The sequence below is a fragment of the Scomber japonicus genome, chromosome 3, assembly GCF_027409825.1.
Source record: "Scomber japonicus isolate fScoJap1 chromosome 3, fScoJap1.pri, whole genome shotgun sequence".
Classification (NCBI taxonomy): domain Eukaryota; kingdom Metazoa; phylum Chordata; class Actinopteri; order Scombriformes; family Scombridae; genus Scomber; species Scomber japonicus.
The window spans coordinates 30,529,898-30,548,551 of NC_070580.1; the positions used below are offsets into that span (position 1 = coordinate 30,529,898).

Genomic DNA, 18,654 nt, shown 5'->3' on the forward strand with positions numbered 1-18,654 from the left:
GCAAGTGTGTTATATGTGTGTGTTGTTTTATAGCAAAATAAAATAAAATAAAGGCAAGGTCATCTTTTAAATTATGCAACATCCAACTCAAAAAAACTTTTAAATGTTTATTTCTGTGCATGTATGTTTAATATTATATTTATTTTAATGTTTTTCTTGATGACTCTTCTCTGTTCTTACTGCTTCGCTCACATATTATCATGAGACCTGCTCCGATGCATTTGAATATCACTGAGTATTTATTCTCACATAGTTTAAACTCCTTCTCTCTGTGAACTGCCCCGATGACTCAGTGACACACTGGCCCTGCCAACTCAAACACTCAGAAACTCAAACGTTCAAAGTGCTCATTTAAATCCATAAAAACAACCAGTCAGTCCATATTACACCAATCAGACATTTATTTCCATTTTTTCTTTTTATTCTGTACATAAAAATGTTATTTCTGCTTCAGCCAACCAACCATCTGCAGCCTAATCCAGCCAGCTCGATGCCGATTGGCTGTCGGAGCTCACTCCCACCACCCAGCCCATCTCCCTTTGTGTGCAACAATAACAACAGGAAAGCAGCACATTAGCACCCTGACACACTTAACAAGACCAGACATGACCTGTAAAAAAACATTACATCTGCCATTATTATGTCATTTAATCTTACATTCTTGCAGTTTAAGTTTTTCTTCTTAAATGTAGAAAAATACCATCAAGTATTTCACTTTTTTCTCAGTGCGGTTCGACTTATTGTTCCCTAAACAGAAGAGTCACGGACTCTTGAAAACAGACTGAATAAGGCAGATCACACAAAATGACATTTGATTTTAAAAAAGTTATCTTTTTTAAAAAACTCAATACTGCTGGAAAGTGGTGAAATGATCTCACCCTGCAAGGCAGATTTTTAAAATCTGAAGGCTAAATGACTCGATAAGATGGAGATGTTCAGAACAAACCTGACCCCCGTTCAGTCTGAGGTTTGACTGTCAGTTCCCTGAGAGTCCCCCATCAGGGCGTCAGGATGTCACAGAACTCAACAAAGTCCCTCTGCATGAAATTTTGACTCTGCATCAGATCGGCTTCTGAGGGGAAATACTGCATGCTGTCCTCCTGCAGACGTAGACTGTCCTCCTGTAGGTGCAGATGGTTTTCATGCAGTACCAGGACTGGCCTGGGTGGCGTCGTTGAGCCATGTGGGTTAGGACTGTCTAGGAGGGCTCCTCTGGCATTCTCCAGGACACCCAGGTATGAGTCCATGTCAGTGAGCTCCATGTCACTGTCTGAGCAGCTGCCACTGTCGCTCCCCACTGAGTCTGACCTCATGTGCTGCATCTGGTACTTCTCATGCATCAGAAACTGGTTGGTGTTTTTGGGGGCTCGCATCCCCCTCGCCCTGTTCCCCTTAACGTTGATGGGACGGAGGGACATCACTGGCCTCTGAAGGTGTCGGAGATGATTACGAGGATGATGACGTTGAGGGTGTTGATGATGATGGTTGCGCCCTTTGGGCCACCCTCCCCCTCCTGTCCTCCGCCCCTGCAGGCGCCCCCTGCAGCTCTTGGACCATCCTCGCTTCCTGCGGCTGGCAGCGTCCTTCTGCGGTGCCTCTCCGCCTGCCTGCTGAGGCTGCTGCTGGCAGCTCTTCGTGCATATCATCTCTGAGAGCATTTTCTTGTCTTTCTTGCAGTCGCCTCCCTTTCCTCCCTGCTGCTCTCCTTCACATCCTCCTCCCCGCACGGTTGCCCACACAACAACAAAGAGAGGCTAGTCTCTATTTTCAGACTCAGATCACAAATGACCTCTCTCTCGCTCTGAGTCTACCTTTTCACTATTCTTGAGATTTTTTTCTTGACCTCTGGCTTTGGCTGGTGCATAGCCTGCTCTTCCTCCCCTGGCAGCAGCAGCTTGCCTGCTCGGCTGTCTGTCACGCCCTCCTCTGTCTCTCTAATTTCTATTCTTCACCTCTCTAAAACTCAAATCAGCTCCTTGCAGCTCTGATAAATGATCTAAATTGAGCTGCTGGAGGGTTTTTAAGTGCCTTCTAGTAGATTTAAAGCAGTATTTTTTTTCTCTGTTTTGAACCAGCCTCTGTGTCACACTCAGGTCTGATCAGCACTGACTGTGACTCTGCCTCCTCTCAGAGCCAAGGATAAAGAGCTGGAAGGATCCATTCACAGGTTTAACAGGGGGGAGGGGAGTCGGTGCGGCCAGGTTACTCCACTGCAGATTAATAACATTGTAACGTGACAGATTTTAAAAGACATTACTTCTACATGCAAGTATAATATATTTTAGCATATTTAGCTTCCTGCAGGTGCCTCAGTTGTAAGCTATGGTAGTGAAAAGCAGAAAGATGCTCCCTGCTGCAGGATGGTTCACTCCGCTTCGGTTTTAGCAGCTGAAATCTGATCCACAGCTGCTTACTGCCCCCTGTTACTGCCCCTGTTACTGCCCGCCCTCTGACAACACACACACACACACACACACACACACACACACACACACACACACACACACACACACACACTGCACAATGACAACAACTAGCAGCACAACTGTTGTAGCTGTAATAACAGGAGTTAGTTAGCTAGTTATGTTGTGTTTAATATCATGAATAAACAAGTGTTGAGAAGACCACATGAAGCCAAAAGACCCTAAAAATACAAATGTAAAGGTGACAAATCTGTTAGAGAAGAACATAAGTTTATTTTTTACAATACAAAAATAAACTTTGTCTTCAGTCCAAAATCTTTACACATAAAATCTGCCAGTAGAAAAAGTTCCTCACTAAAACCACAGTGGTGGCATGGCGCTGTACGATGGCGATGTGGGTTGATACACCTCTTGTGGTCCAGACTGAAATATCTTCAACAACTACAGAACGAACTGAAATGTTGTACAGACTTGTTTAATCCCAAAGAGGATGAATCACAGTGACTTTTAGTGACCATCAGCAGATCAGTGTTTTCACATATCTAGTGAAATGTCTCCACATGTACTGGGTGGATTGGCAGAGTTGGCACATATAAGGTTCCTAGATGACAAATTACAATAAATATAATTATCCTCTGACTTCTGCATCTATCGCTTCATTAGGTCATAATTGTAATTCGTCCAATTGTTTAGGTTAGGTTAGGTCCAATAGGTTACTAGGGAAACAAACATTCAGCCTCATGCTAACGTTATATCTGCTAAACCTCATCACACTGTGTCAAAAGGCAGCTTCTCGGAGCCTCTTGGTTAAAGACTTCCTGTTTATAGTCATCCAATATTTTATTAAAACGTACATCCCCTAAATCAATCAAATCTAACTTTGTCTTAAATGTCACCACACAAGGCTTTCTCTTCTTCAGGGAAACCTTTAAAGCTGCTTCCTATGGTACGATCAGTACTACTGTCCATGCTGTTACAATTCACTTCCACTCAAACACATTTAAACATATTCAGTTCAACAAAACAGACCATTGAAGACCATAACAAGTCCGCCAGTCTGCAGCTGCACTACTGACCCCACATGGCTGCCATGTATATTACAGCTTGGCTTTAAAAACACTAACAGTTCATACTCTAAATCTTCACAGACAACTTTTTTCTTTTCTTTTCTTTTTTTAATGATCATGTTACTCGATTACAATTTACAATTCTACATCTATATTATGATACTTGTGAGTACGCTGAAAGTAAAATGTTCAAATCTAAAATAAAAAGTCAGATATGAGATGAAACTTCCTAAGACATTTCCAAAATGTGTTTTTTCCTGCCACCAAAATGACTCACAGTCTCTTAATGATAGTAAAAGGTGCATCTTGTACCCACAAAGCTCCTAAATTTCTCAAACAGAAGATCAAGATGGAGACGAGGAACATGAAGTGACATGTATGAACTATTTATATGATGCGACTCCTCCTTTGGATTAGCTGGTTGACTTTACTGATGAAATAAAATACTTTTTCCAAGTATAACATAAACAATAAGAGACTAAATCCAGTCCTCACTTCTTTCTTGGATCATTTATTAAACTCCCTTCAGGAAGGGATCCAAACACTGCCAGTATATGAACATAATTATACTCTTTCACTGTGCATTTGGGTATATATCAGTATTTTTAAGCTAAGTTATTGTGAATTTATCCTTATTTCAAAGACTCTTTAAAGTTTTGATCTCTTTTTGTGACCTTAAGTTACCAGAACGGATCAGTTGATGTAAGGTCTGGTCGTTGCCTCAGAAATATTTAGCAGTCACCAAGTCATAAAACACCACACCTCATTATACATGGGTGTATTATGTCTATGACCTCATACTACATCTATGTTTAACACTGTCGGCGTTGTTACTGAGCTGCTGGTAATACTCTAGGATGAGGTGTAGAGCTATTATCAGACAAAGATGGAGGGATGAGACAACACTTAAATGAGCTTCTGATTCAGGGGTTTGGGGGTAAAGATAAAGGGGAGGATATAAATAATGATATTTAGTGGCTGGTTCTCCATTTTTGGAACCACTTACACTTATGAAAAAGGGTTAGACATTGTAGGAAAGCCTTAATAGTTTTTAAATCCACTTTCAGATTTGTGAAACCTGTTTTTTTTTTTTTGCTTTTACCATCCAGACCACATTAGACCAGGTCCAGATTTGAAAAAATCTGTACTTAGACCTCTAAAATGTAGTCATATTTGAGAAAGGGTCATATTTCCAGAAAAAAAATGAGATTAAAGTCAAGACAAGAAAAAAAGTTAGATATTCTCTGACATTAAATCACTGAAGTTAAAACAAGTAACTGACCTGTTTTGACAATGTAAGGAGTAGAAAGTACAGATATTTGGGTTCAAAGGTAGGGAATAAAAGTAAAATAGTAGTCAAAAGTGAAATAAATACTCAAGGAAAATCTACTTAAATAAAGATAAATATAGACATCTTATCTTATCTTAAGCAAAATGTCTGAAAGTGGGCTTAAACACTGTTAAGGCTTTCCTTATGATTTATAACAACCCTTTTCTACATCAACACCATTCATATTATTTATTTCCTATAGCCTAGATGTATGAATGTGAAACTAAATCCAGCAGCATTGTGTGGATGAATAAAGTTTGGTCCTTTTTTTTTTTTGAACCAATCAGCTGATCAGGCATCATAACAAACATGGCGTCTCGAGGAGGATAGCTGTGGAAAACCTCCTCTAAAAAAAAAAAAAGAAGCTTATTTTTTACTCTACAGCTGCATATTTATTCTACAGGGTCACATTTGCTCGTCTTTGCTCTAAAGAAGATGGATTCCTCTCAGTTTCCAGAGGAGGTTTCTGAGAGGAAAGTGTGTGTTGTTGGCTCGGAGCTGGTGGAAAACTACACAGTAAGCTGCGTCCGGTTTCATTTTTAGCTTAGCTTAGCTTCACATCTGACAGACTGACAGCGAGTTAATACCGATGACCTCCTTCTTATAATGAATGTCATAAATATCCTTTTATAGCATATATTTTTTAGCAGCAGCTCTAATGTCTTTATTTCTCAGAGGTTAGACTAAATTAACCCTTTTAGTCTACAAGCTAGCAGCTAACAGACGAGCTAAATGCTAAATTAGCTATATTTAATATTTCACCTGATGTTTACAGAGCTGACAATCCTCCTACAGCCTCTGTTTTCTCTGACAGAGAGGATATTAATGTTAATATATCATCTTATGTTCAATACAGTTACATTTATAATATGAAAGTTGCTGACATGACTCCTAAAATCAACATTGTTCATTAATAGCAGAGTAATTTCTCTTTACTTGATCTGATGAGAGAGACAGCAGTTTTGGGAGACTTAAAGAAAATCTCCATCAGTTACATACATTTACAGGAATAAAATGACATTACATAATTAACTGAGCACTAATATCTCAGGTACATCATGGCTGCTGCTCATATTAGCTGAGATTGGTGTGATCATATCAGTTCATTTATGTGAGACTTGAGGAAGATTATCTTTAAATATTAAATGATTAAATTGTTTTCTTTATTTACTCGCTCTTTATATTTTATCGTTTTGATCCCTCATTAGCTGTGTTCTTATTAAAGTCTGAATTGAACTGAATTTAAGAAATGGACATAGTTTGACAGGAAGTAATCTTTAAGCACATGGTCCATTTACTGCAATTATACTTTGAAGCTTTCAGTTGCATCTCATGGCCTTCCTCAGCAGCTTGATTTGTCGTGGAGATCAGATGGTATCACATGGCCTGATTGTCAGAGCAGATGGACTCTGGTGTTAAATGTGATCATGTTTCGTGGTCTGGTTTTATTTTTTAGGGGCTGAAACTAACAATTATTTCATTATTGATTAATCAACAAACTGTTTGGTCCTTAAAATGTCGATCAGTCCACAACCCAAAGATACTCAAGTTACTGTCATAGAAGATTAAACCAGAAAATATTTACATTTGAGAAGCTGGAACCAGAGAATTTGGACTTTCATTATCAAAATAATCGATTAATTGACTAATTGTTGCAGCTTCATGTTTAATAATTTCAGTGACTGATGTCTTATGATGTGTGCTACTCTTCTTTTATCATGTGTAACTGCCTTTGTTGAGACTGTTTCCCCATTAGGACAAATACAGTTCATCTTGATCTTTATCTTTCTCCATTTATTGTTTGTTCAGCTCAGGAACTGGTTTGACTCCAGCAGATCCAGTGCAGTCAGGTTGTAATCAGTCCTGCTCTGCTGTTTCAGGTCTACATCATCGAGGTGACGGACGGAGAACACAAATGGACCGTGAAGCACAGATACAGCGACTTCCACGACCTCCATGAGAAGGTAAGAGACCGGAGCTGGTCAACGAGCAGTGTCGATTTATCTGAAATGAATCATTTAATGTCTATATGGTAGAAATGTCAATCACAGTCAATCATGGCCTAAAATTTGGAGAAGCTACAAAACAAAGAACAGTTGGCATTTTTGCTTTTCAAATGATGCTTAAATGATTATAAAGTAGTTGTTGGTTTCATCCTGGTGTTTGTTTCCCTCCAGCTGACAGCAGAGAAGAAGGTGGACAAACGGTTGCTGCCTCCGAAGAAGATGTTGGGGAAGAACTCGAAGAGTCTGGTGGAGCGGCGGCAGAAGGAGCTGGAGCTCTACCTGCAGACGCTGCTACAGCAGTTCCCACAGGCCACTCCCACTCCACTCGCCTGCTTCCTGCACTTTCACCTTTATGTGAGTAGACCTGAAGCGAACATGACTTACGACCTCTGCACATGTACTGCAACCTCTTCAGATAATTCAGAGTATACGTTCAAATACTGCAACCAGTACTTGTCCATAAGTATGAAGACCCCTAAACATGGCAGCTATATGTGACGGTTGGGTGTGATAACATAACGAGGGGCATTAATCTGCTTCTATAACAGCCTCGACTATTCTGGGAAGACTTTCTACCAGATTTTGGACCCTCTCTGCAGGGATTTGCTCCCATTCTGCCACCACAACACTGATGTTGAGTGATAAGCCTTGGCTCAAAGTCAAAGTCCCAGTTCGTCCTGAATATGATAGATGGGGGTATTGTGGTTTAAGGTCAGAGCTCTGGGCAGACCAGTCAAAACACCCTTTCTTCTTTATGGCTCTGGCTTTGTGCACAGTTACAATGTGAAGTTGAAAAATTGGCTCTCCCCAAACTGTGGACACAAAGTTGGAGGCAAAGACATTTATGAAATATCGTTTTATACTTTAGCATTAAGACTTCCTTTCATTGAGAGTATTGAGCCCAATCCAAGAAAAACAAGAAACTGAACTGCAACATTTAGATTACTTGTTCCACAGAAATATGTCTGTTCTGAAATGTTTTCCTGAATGAAGATGCTTTAAAACAACATAATAAAACCTTAGTCATATTAAGTGAGACATATATTTTGGGGTGTTTTTTTTTTTTTTAATCCTATAATTCAATTAAAAGGGTAATAACTGAGTGTAGATGAGTTTACTGAGCAGCAAACACTAGAAACACGAAGATGGATTTTTTAATAACCAGTATAAATTGATTTTTTGCAAACTAAGCAAAAACTGTTCAGACATTTTATAGATGACATAGACCGTTAATTGAAATAATAATTTACAGATTAAATGTTGCTGGTCTCATATGATGGAATATAAATGAGGGAACAATCATATGTTTGTTTTATGAAGATGTTTTTTTATTTCCCAGGCTTCTGTTAGCAGTATTCAAAGTCGTCGTGATCACATGATGTCGGTACAATGACAGACAGTGTTTTCTGAGTCCTCAGGACTCTACAGAGTAAACAGCCGATAGAAAAACCTTCTCATGTGATGTTAGATGATCAACACGAGACTGTCACTGACGAGTTTAGTCTCAATCACACACAGCTCATCTGCGTTAATGCTGCATTACCAAATAACTGTAATGTAACTGTGATGAACACTACTGAAAATATGATGTTCAATGAATGAAATGAATGAAACTGTTTCTGTGTTTCAGGAAATTAACGGCATCACAGCAGCTCTGGCTGAGGAACTGTTTAATAAAGGTCAGCTTCTTTCCTCACCTTTGACCTGTTTCCTCTCGTCTTGTGTTTCTACAACTCGTTTTAACAATTAATGAAACTCCTTCTGTGAGCTGTTGTTTTTTTTTTATAATAAACCAACTCTGTATTAGTTGAAGAGATAAAGGGCAGTGAGTCAGAATGCACTTTGTATCTACTGGACTTAATTTATGAGGGACGATACACATTTATTGGCACAATAAGGATGTAAATGTCCAATTTAATGAAGTGACCAGTTTTACAGAGTTGAATCATAATGACATGATGACAAGTTTCATACTGTTCTCCGCACTTTGTCTTTCACTTTTGAAGGCACTTATGATGTGCTGCAGCAGAAACATGTTACTCTCAGCTGCTGCTTCCTCTGTGGCTTAAAGTTCATGTATATACAAACAGATATAAACTGACTTCCATATTGCAACAAAACAGTGATTAGTATCAAATCTCTGTGTTGTGTTTGTGTTCTGCAGGTGAGCAGCTGCTGCAGGCTGGCGAGGTGTTTTCTCTCTGTCCTCTGCAGCTTTACTCCGTCTCCCAGCAGCTCCGTCTGGCCAAACCGACCTGCTGCAACGGAGACGCCAAAACTGACCTGGGACACATTCTCGACTTCACCTGCAGGCTGCGATACCTCAAGGTGACACACACACACACACCTCTTTAATGAACTCTGATCCCAATCGTACAGTTTACTGTTTTGCCCTGACTTCCTTCTCAGGATCACAGATGGTGAATGTTCTCATTGTTTCTGTCTCTGCCGCTCAGATCTCTGGCACCACAGGTCCAGTGGGAACCAGTAACATCCAGGAGAGCAGCCTCCCCTTCGACCTGTCTTTTTTCAAATCACTGCTGCAGATAGAGGTAACTGCCCCCCCCCCCCCCCGCCCCCCTTGAAATACTCTCCTCTTATCTGCACACTTAGCATTCCTGCCTTGAGAAATCTCATGTTTGATATGGGAGAGCTTGAAACCTAATCCGCCCACGTTTCAGCCATTTATAATAACGGGTTAGTGCCAGGCTGGAGGAGTGACTAACCACCTGTTCAGCACCATCTGTTTTGCTTATTCACACAAGCAGGTGGTGCTGGGAGCTTTGTGGTGTAGAGACTACCTGTTGCCAAACATAAAGAGACCAAAAAGTAAATGATAAAGGAGGTGGTGGAGTCAGATTGTGGTTTAGGATTCATCACCTAATATTTAACGATAATCTTCCTAGTTCAACTCTGGATACAGGATCTTTTTGCTTGTTACACACACCTCTCTCTAACAGCTTTGAATAAAAACACACAAATTAACTGATATGATCACACCAATGTCAGTTAATGTGAGTAGCAGCACTGAAAAGCTATGATGTACCTGAGATGATGGCGCTCAGCTAATTACGTAATCATGTCATTTTCACCTGAGTATATTCCTGTAACAGTAGTCGATGGGAGATTTTCTTTAAATCTGCCAAAATTTGTATTGAAAGATAACTTCTGTCTCTCTCTCCTCAGATCAGTGAATGCAGCTCTCAGCAGATTCAAGGTTTGTCGTCTCTGAGGTCGAGTTTGGCGACTCTGACAATTCACCACTCAACAGAAACTATGATGGTACTGTTTAGATTTAAATACTTCTCTATAGTATACACTATATAACATGTTTATGGAGTATATAATGTATCTTGTGTACTGTGATGTTGATGGCGTTCTCCAGTCGATCCTAGTCCCGGAGGCGAGCGAGTTCTCACAGTGGGAGGTGGAGGGGGCGGAGTCTGGCTGTGCCGTCACCGCCGTCATCCCCGTGTGGAGAAACCTGACCACGCTGGACATGAGCAACAACTGCATCGACACAATCGACAGCTCAGTGGTGAGATATATGTCTGTCGAACCTCAACACAGACAGGAAGTTTGAGCTTCACCTAGATTTCAGTCAATAATGGTGTTTTTAAAAGTTGCTTCAATTAGTTTATTATGAGTGAAATCAGAGGAGCAAATATTAACACTGGTCTGTTTGTCTGTTCATTTCACACAGTATCACAGATGTTATCGTTATATTTTTAATAATACATACATATGGTTAGAGTCTTTAAAAATGTATGCAACAACACAATAAGAAAAGGAAATACCCAGACTGAAAGGAAACTCATAAACCTCAACCCACTACCTGTGTGACAAACAACACCAACGCAAGGCAAGGCAGTTTTATTTATATAGAGCATTTCATACAATGTGGCAACTCAATGTGCTTTACATAAAACAGAAAAACATGCAATTTGAGAATTAATCCCCCCCCCCCCCCCCCTCACCCCACCCCTCCCACACTAATAATAAAAACGAAGCAAAAGGGGAAACATTTTGATGATTTCCCAAGTTCCCATGGTCACCAAAATATATAGCAATGAATAAAAATATGGTTTAAATAATGATACACATTGATAATATGTGTAAAACCTTCATTTGTTGGAGTAATTTGGAAAATGTGGCAACAAAGTGAGCTTGAACTTTGTCAAAAGCTGGTCCGACTGCTTCTCAAATGAAACACATGTTCTTACATTTTTAATCACAGTAATTAACAGGAAACCGAACTATGAGTTTAAATGTCATGAGATCAGTTTGTGTCCTTGTTTGAAATCTTAACATCCAGATGATTTAATAACATTTAGTTTATAGTGATTTAATTAAAGATATGTCACGGGTTAGTTGGCTGTCGTACAGGTCAGGCTCGGTAAGTGATTAAAGATCGTTCAGGCTTCATAAATCAGTTCCTTTGTGCTGACGTTGAGTTTTTCTCTGTTATATAGAAACTGATTCCTAAGGTGGAGTTTCTGGATCTGAGTCACAACCAGCTGTCCTCAGTGGAAAACCTCCAGGTATGGTGATTGATGTGATGTTAAATATCTACAGTAATTGATTAATTGCTTGGTCAATGCTGCATAAATGTCAGAAAATATATAAAAAAAAAAACATTCTAGTTTGTGAGGCTCATTTTCAGCAAATTGTGTTTCATAAAGTAGATTTAAATAAATCTTACATAAGTTAAACTTTAGTTAGTCAGCTTATTCTCTCCTTACTTAAAGCAGATTTAAATAAGTGTTACATAAGTTGAATTTAAGTAAGGCCTGTTTTTCTGATCCAGCTTTATGAAATACTCCCGTTGCTCAGTCAGGTGTTGTGTCAGTACAGATGATGAAACTAATCAAGGTGTTGCGTTTAGTGTGAAACACGTTAGAGACGCTGTGACAGTTAGGACTGACTCAAGCTGAGGATGAAACTCACACTCAGCTGCTGACAAGTGCAGTTCTGATGTGTTGTTTGTCATTAATGATGATGATGATGATGTTTCTCCTGTGGTTGCAGCACTTGTACAACCTGGTCCACGTGGATCTGTCCTACAACAACCTTCGGGTCCTGGAAGCTGCTCACACCCGTTTAGGGAACATCAAAACGCTCAGCCTGGCCGGCAACCAGCTGGACCAGCTGACCGGACTCACTAAGCTCTACTCGCTGGTGAATCTGGACCTCAGCCACAACCAGCTGGCCCAGGTAAACACACCGAGGCCGAACCCAGAGTTTGTTATAAGAGTGAAAAAAATGACTCCATGAGCACTTACAGAAGGGATTAAAAATAGTTTAGTGGTTCATCTATATCAGGGATGTCAAACATGTGGCCCGTGGGCCAGAACTGGCCTGCCGAGGGATCCAATCCAGCCCACTTTCCTACCTTCCTTCCTTCCTTCCTTCCTTTTATTCCTTTACTTCCTATCCCTTTCCCTTCTTTCTTTCCTTCCTCCTTTCTTTCCTCCTCACTTCCATCTTTCCTGCCTGTGTCCTTCCTTCCTTCCTTCCTTCTTTCCATCTGCCCATCCTCCCTATATTCCTTCTTTCTTTTCTTCCCATCTTTCCTTCCTTCTTTCTTTACATCTTCCTTCCTTCCTTCCTTCTTTCCTTCCTTCCTTCCTTCCTCCCTTCCTTCTTTCCTTCCTTCCTTCCTACCTTCCTTCCTTCCTTCCTTCCTTCCTTCCTTCCTTCCTTCCTCCCTTCCTTCTTTCCTTCCTTCCTTCCTACCTACCTACCTATCTTCTTTTCCTTCCTTCCTGCATATGTAAAATGGCTTTGACACCCCAGATCCATATTAACGCCCTCCTGCTCACTCTCTCTCTCTCTTTTCGCTTTCTCTCTTCTGTCAACTCTCCAATAAAAGCTTAAGAACGTAGATCAGACTGTGAACAAAGGAGTCAGTGGATGTTGATTTTGGGTTGTCTGTGACGAGTGTTTGTATGTTTCCAGTTGGAGGAGATCAGGAACATCGGCTCTCTGCCCTGTTTGGAGAAACTTAACGTGTCCAATAATCCCATGTGCATCATCCCCGACTACAGAACCAAAGTCCTGGCCCAGTTTGGAGACCGTGCAGCTGAGGTACTTGACTGTTACTATGTTACTACTGTTACTACCACAGCACAGTTACATGACCTACCGTTACTATAGAAACCACTACTAATACATATTCATCACTAGTCTCATCACCAGTTCAACAGCTTATTTTTTAACCAGAGTGCACAGCTGTTTGTTTGTTTGTTTTTGTTCATGTTGACAGATGTTTATTTATGTTTATTTATCCTTTTGTGTCGTCGTCAGGTTTGTCTGGACGGTAAAGTGACGACAGAGAAAGAGTTGGACACGGTGGAAGTGTTGAAAGCCATTCAGAAAGCCAAAGAAGTCAAAGACAGGATGAGCAGTGGTGATAAGAAGGTACACTCTGTCGCACTGAATCACGCAGCACGAGTCGGTATTAGTTACATCACATATTAAATAGTTAAAGATGGTGAAGAGTCTCATTGTAATTAGTCATTTCATTATCTGGTATACATCTTGATTAACTTGTTTTTGCAGTGGGGTAAAAACCTGGTAACTCTTTGAGGGTTTGCATGTTTTTAAAAGATAATACACATTAGTTTAACCCTCCTGTTGTCCTCAAGTCAAGGAAGGAAGGAAGGAAGGAAAGAAGGAAGGAAGGAATGACAAAGTAAAGGAGTAAGGAGGGAGGGAGGAAAAGAGGAAGGCAGTAAGGAGAGAAGGAAGGGAGGAAGGAAGGAAAGGTGGAAGGAAGTAAGGAAGGACGGAGGGAGGGAGGAAAAGTGGAAGGAAGTAAAAGGAGAAGGAAAGAAGGAGAGATGGAAGAAAGGAAGGAAAGAAGGACAGAAGGAAGGAAAGAAGGACAGAAGTAAGGAAAGAAGGAGAGAAGGAAGGAAGGAAGGAAAGAAGGACAGAAAGAAGGAGAGAAGGAAAGAAGGACAGAAGGAAGGAAAGAAGGACAGAAAGAAGGAGAGAAGGAAAGAAGGACAGAAGGAAGGAAAGAAGGACAGAAGGAAGGAAGGAAAGAAGGACAGAAGGAAGGAAGGAAAAGAAGGATAGATGGAAGGAGGAAAGGAGCAAAGAAAGAGGGAAGGAGGGGAAGAACGAAGGAAAAATTAAAGAAAGAGGAAGGAAGGGAGGAAAGAAGGAACAGTTAAAAGAGACGGGGTCAACTTGACCCGGGAGGACGACACGAGGGTTAAGTATGATTCGTTAAATTTTAACATTACAGACTCCAAACATCTTTCTTGGTCGTGCTCTATAAATCATTGCATCCTGATTCTTGCTGTAGTAGTAGTTTCATAATTCTGATGTAATTAAAAACCCAATCATAGATCGCCACAAGACAAAATCCACCTATTACATATTGTTGATTGTTATTGATCCAGATATGAACAAGTTACAATTACTAACAGATATATCTAAAGCCTTTTATCAAACACTGTTATGAAAAATACACTCTCCCACTAATTGGACGTGACCTTTTTAGATCAGAGATTGTGCACATCAGCAGCAGAGTGTAGACGTTATAACAAAATACTATATAGAGCCAATAAATTATACAACTATGGATATAAAACAGGTTTAATAAGGTGTGTGTACTCTGATCTGTGAAGTGATTGAGCTAAACCTTTATGGGTGTGTTAGTCTTGTATATACGGGGGGTATATTTCCTGTAAATGTGCAGAATACATTTGATCTTTTTATTTGTTATTCATGCACCTTTCTGTGGAAATGGAGATATATTTCAAGGCCTGATTGTTCTTCCTTTTTAGGGATGAAAAAAGTTACTGTGTGGGTAGTGGGGTTTTTTTTAGGCTCATCTCATTACATACACAGGGGTAACTCAATGTGCTTTACATAAAAACTCCAAGTATTAAACAGTAAATATTGGAAACATTAAAACATACAATTAAAAACAAGAAAAACCCAATTATAAAAAAAAATAGAAAGAGAGCAAAAAAACAAAAAAGCTTTCAGGTCTTTAAGCCACAGAAAGAAAAAAAAAATAGGCTAGAGGAGAATTTTTTTTTTTTTCCGAAGGCTTGCCGCCCACACAGGAAGTGATCTTTATCATTCTGGGTGATTTAACAATATCCACTGAACAGTAATGTTAACATAGTCGTTCTGCAGGAGGAAGAAGTTGACCACAAATGTTTTAACAGCTTCACAAAAGCAAAATATTGACGACAGCTTGTTCACAGATTTCTGCACATTTACAGGAATGAAACAGAGCTTTTAAAAACAGGTTGTGTTTAAACTCTCAGCACAGATTTAGCTCTCGAACTTCACAGTTTAGTTACATATTTTCACAAAAACCTCATACATGAAGTTATACGACTAGTTCAGTAACAGCAGATTAGTTTGATTTGTGGTTAAAATGAAAGTTGTTGCTCTGCTGCTGATGGAGCTGCTGGATGATGATGTAGCTGACTTCTGCTCTCTGAAGGCTTCCTCCTCTCTGTCCTCTCGTCAGATCAGTGAGGAGACCAGGTTGTCTACTGCTGCACCTCCTCACCTCTCCTCCTCCTCCTCTTCCTCCTCTACCCCCTCCTCCTCCTCCTCATGCTGCTCCTCTGCTGTCGCTCCTCCTGCTGTCTCTTCCTCCTCCTCCTCTTCTTCTTCTTCTTCTTCCACTTCCTCCTCTTCTTGCCCGGCCCAGCAGGCTGCCTGCCCCAGCCAAGGTAATCATATATGTATCAGGCTGTGCAGGGAGGGAGGGAGGGGGAGGATGGGGGTGAAGGTATTTATTTCTGCTGAAAGGCAGCGGCTGAAAAGAAAAGTGCAAAGCTATTAAACTGGAGAGCGAAACAGTTTATTTCCAAAACTAGCTGCTGGATGGATTAGAGACACTGAAATATAGATTTCTATTTCCCAGAGTCCATGATGATGTTTCAGCCCAAAACCTCCAAAATATCCAGTTTATGAAGATATAAAACAGAGAAAGGGGCAAATCTTCTTAATATACAGTGTTTCTTTTACTAGATTAATGACTTGAGCAGTTAATCAATCATCAATAATTACACATTTCTGAAACTTCTGACTGATTGATTATTTATTTGATTATTATTATTAGGATTTACAATTTTAACGACATGATTTTGCCCAGTATGAATGTTCCTCATACATCTAATGGAGAGATACAGTAAGTAACAATCAGCCTTGTTACTTACTGTTTTTGTTTGTCGTTGTTTTTTTAAAAATTAAATAAAAATCTGATTTCTTTCATAATCAAGTATGCATGAATATATTTCTGCAGAAGCTTAGAGCAGCTGTTGTAAATCATTTTTAGGTCCATTATGTTCTAAACGTTATTCAGTTTAATTTATGACTTTGTGGGTTATTATTTATTTGAGTTTAGACATTTAGTGTCCCGTTATTCCGACAAGACGAGGAAAACAAGGAATTCCTAAAATGCACAGAACTAGTAAAATTAAATTAATGTCAAGTTGTGGCACAAAATTGCAGAATCACTCCAAAAAATAAATAAATGGCACACCACTGAACAGAATCAATGAAATAAGTCTGCAGATATTCTCCGCTGCGTGTCGGCATCGCTGATCTGATTTGGTTTCCTGTTTCAGAAGTGACGAGCAGAGAAGAAGCAGCAGCAGTTCCCCCCAGCGTTCTCCCTCCTGCGGACGCTGCACCTCCCCCTGCAAGCTATAACACCAACACACACCTCCTGTCTGCTGACCCCGCCCAGGTTCGACACACACACACACACACACACACACACACACACACACACACACACACACACACACACACACACACACCTCAAAACACCAGGGAGGGCTGGAGTCTGTTACCATGACAACCGACAAGATAGCAGTTAGGAAGAGAAAGGCGTTTTTAATTGGGTGTGAAGGATAAAGGGCTTAAGATTGTTTAGAAATATTTTATAGGGGTTTTTTTAGGCAGAAGAATTAATAATGTATCGCTGAACAGTATTTATTAAATAATGTGAAGAATGCCACAGGATGCAAGTAAATGTCAGACATATGCAGAGTGAAGTTTCTGAGGTAACAACACAGCTGGATAGTTGGTCAAGTTAACAGTCTTACTTTTATGAATCTGAATCAGTACATCAAATGATTTATATTCTTCAGATTAGCTGTTTGAAGCTTTTATATCCACTATTGGAAACTATAATATCTCAACAGGAAGTCAAAGTTTATGTACATGAGCTACTTGAGGTGTTTAGACTTTGTTTAGATGAGTTTTAATGTTTCTTGGTGTGTTTGTCTGCAGGTACAACAACCTACTGTCAGTCTGTCTGAACACACACACTGTGAAACTCCTACAAGCACTACTACAACCACAACTACTACTACTACTGTCTGGTCAGTATCACACAGCCGAGCTACTACTGTAATAGAAATAAACAACTCTAAATAAAGTTAAAGCTCTTTTTCATTAAAGGCTTTATTAATCGCTGGATTTTAATGTGAAAAATATGTGTAGGAATAGTTGCATTGACAATATATGTCTGAAAATTATGAGTGTTTAAAAAGAGAAACTGAGAGCAGCAGACGGGTGAGTATGACATGACTGTTATTAAACTGATAGAGTTTGTTCTGTGAAAATGTTCATTATATTGGATTTATCAAGACAGTATGAAAACAGGAAGTCAAACATTGAGATTGCATCAACAGCAAATTCAAACCAGAGAAAACAGAAAAGCTTTGTACTACAAAGTGAGCAAATAGACTTTTAAAACAGGAAAATTTGAAATAAGACATTTTCCAATATGAGACTGTCTCAAATAAAAGTGTTTGTGCAGTTAAAGGTTCATACAGACCCCAGCAACTGTTTAAACATGTACTATACTACTACTAATACTAATACTATGACCTGGGTTGAATGGTTGAGGTATGCTATAGTATTCTGTCAGCTGCTAAATAGGGGCAAACTATTCAGTAAACATGATAAACTTCAGCTAACAATAAAAAAAAAAAAACTGGTGCAGATGTGAAACGTAAACAGCTGTGCATCTACAACTTAAACCCACAACAACAGAAAAGACTAATGATGCTCCTGCTACTCTTTAGTTTAACTGCTACTACTGAAACTGAATAGTCACTTTATTAATATAATTCATGCAGTGCAGTGTTTCGATCAGGCTTCTCTCCTTCTAACTGAACCTGCAGGGAGTTAAGATGGAGGCAGATGTAAGTCATTATGTATGCAGAAGGAGGCGCTGCTGCTCCTCTCTCCTCCACTGGGGAACAGCTGTCAGCCTAGTTAACTCAATTTTACTGTATTACTTTCGAATCTTAAATCTCTCTGTCAGTTTAATTGAGCTACGACCGTAAAATAAAATAATAGATAACAAGGATTAAAAGTAATTAGTGGTGTTTATGAAAGTAATATATAGCTAATAGGTCAATAATTAAGACATTTGAACTGTTGTTTCTTCTGTGTTTGTGATATCAAATCATAACATGGATATCTCTGCTCTTCCTCTCCCTCCTCCAGTTGCGTCTGCTCTTCTTCCTCTTCCACACAAATTGAAACCAGTTGCTCCACCTGCAGTGCCGCACCATGTCCTCTTCTTCCTACTCACCTGCTCTCCTTCTCCTCCTCCAACAAAGACTTCATTACTCAGCTCTCCCAGCGTCTCGGCACCACCTGGAAGGAGCAGAAGAAGATAAAAGAGGAGGAGGAGGGGGAGACGGAGGAGGAGGAGGAGGAGAGGGTGGAGAGAATAGAGAGGAGGTCTGAATCCAGAGAGGTTCAGTCTCATGTAGAAGGAACAGAGGTGGGAAGTCCCAGGTAATTCAACCAGCAACCTTCGCACC

At 39.9% G+C, this 18,654-nt stretch overlaps 2 protein-coding genes across 4 annotated transcripts in view; one reads left to right on the forward strand and one right to left on the reverse strand.

Moving 5' to 3' along the window:
- Positions 1-337: 337 nt before the first annotated feature.
- On the reverse strand, positions 338-2,098 carry wu:fb55g09 (coiled-coil domain-containing glutamate-rich protein 1). The gene has a single exon (XM_053316555.1). The coding sequence runs from the start codon at positions 1,656-1,658 to the stop codon at positions 999-1,001; it is 660 nt and encodes a 219-aa protein (XP_053172530.1). The 5' UTR covers positions 1,659-2,098; the 3' UTR covers positions 338-998.
- A 3,069-nt stretch (positions 2,099-5,167) lies between these two features.
- Positions 5,168-18,654, forward strand: part of nisch (nischarin) — a 29,580-nt gene continuing 16,093 nt past the window's right edge. Inside the window, exons 1-16 of one of the 3 annotated variants that reach the window (XM_053316514.1) lie at positions 5,168-5,336; positions 6,701-6,784; positions 6,998-7,180; positions 8,457-8,505; positions 8,991-9,154; positions 9,283-9,378; positions 10,013-10,108; positions 10,212-10,364; positions 11,299-11,367; positions 11,855-12,040; positions 12,785-12,913; positions 13,133-13,246; positions 15,327-15,534; positions 16,435-16,556; positions 17,105-17,196; positions 18,332-18,628. In XM_053316514.1, the coding sequence (XP_053172489.1) occupies positions 5,256-5,336; positions 6,701-6,784; positions 6,998-7,180; positions 8,457-8,505; positions 8,991-9,154; positions 9,283-9,378; positions 10,013-10,108; positions 10,212-10,364; positions 11,299-11,367; positions 11,855-12,040; positions 12,785-12,913; positions 13,133-13,246; positions 15,327-15,534; positions 16,435-16,556; positions 17,105-17,196; positions 18,332-18,628 (2,123 nt within the window). In that variant the 5' untranslated portion in view covers positions 5,168-5,255. Of the gene's footprint in view, positions 5,337-6,700; positions 6,785-6,997; positions 7,181-8,456; positions 8,506-8,990; positions 9,155-9,282; positions 9,379-10,012; positions 10,109-10,211; positions 10,365-11,298; positions 11,368-11,854; positions 12,041-12,784; positions 12,914-13,132; positions 13,247-15,326; positions 15,535-16,434; positions 16,557-17,104; positions 17,197-18,331; positions 18,629-18,654 lie in introns of those variants that run through there. The other 2 variants (XM_053316516.1, XM_053316517.1) reach the window with 2 other exon arrangements.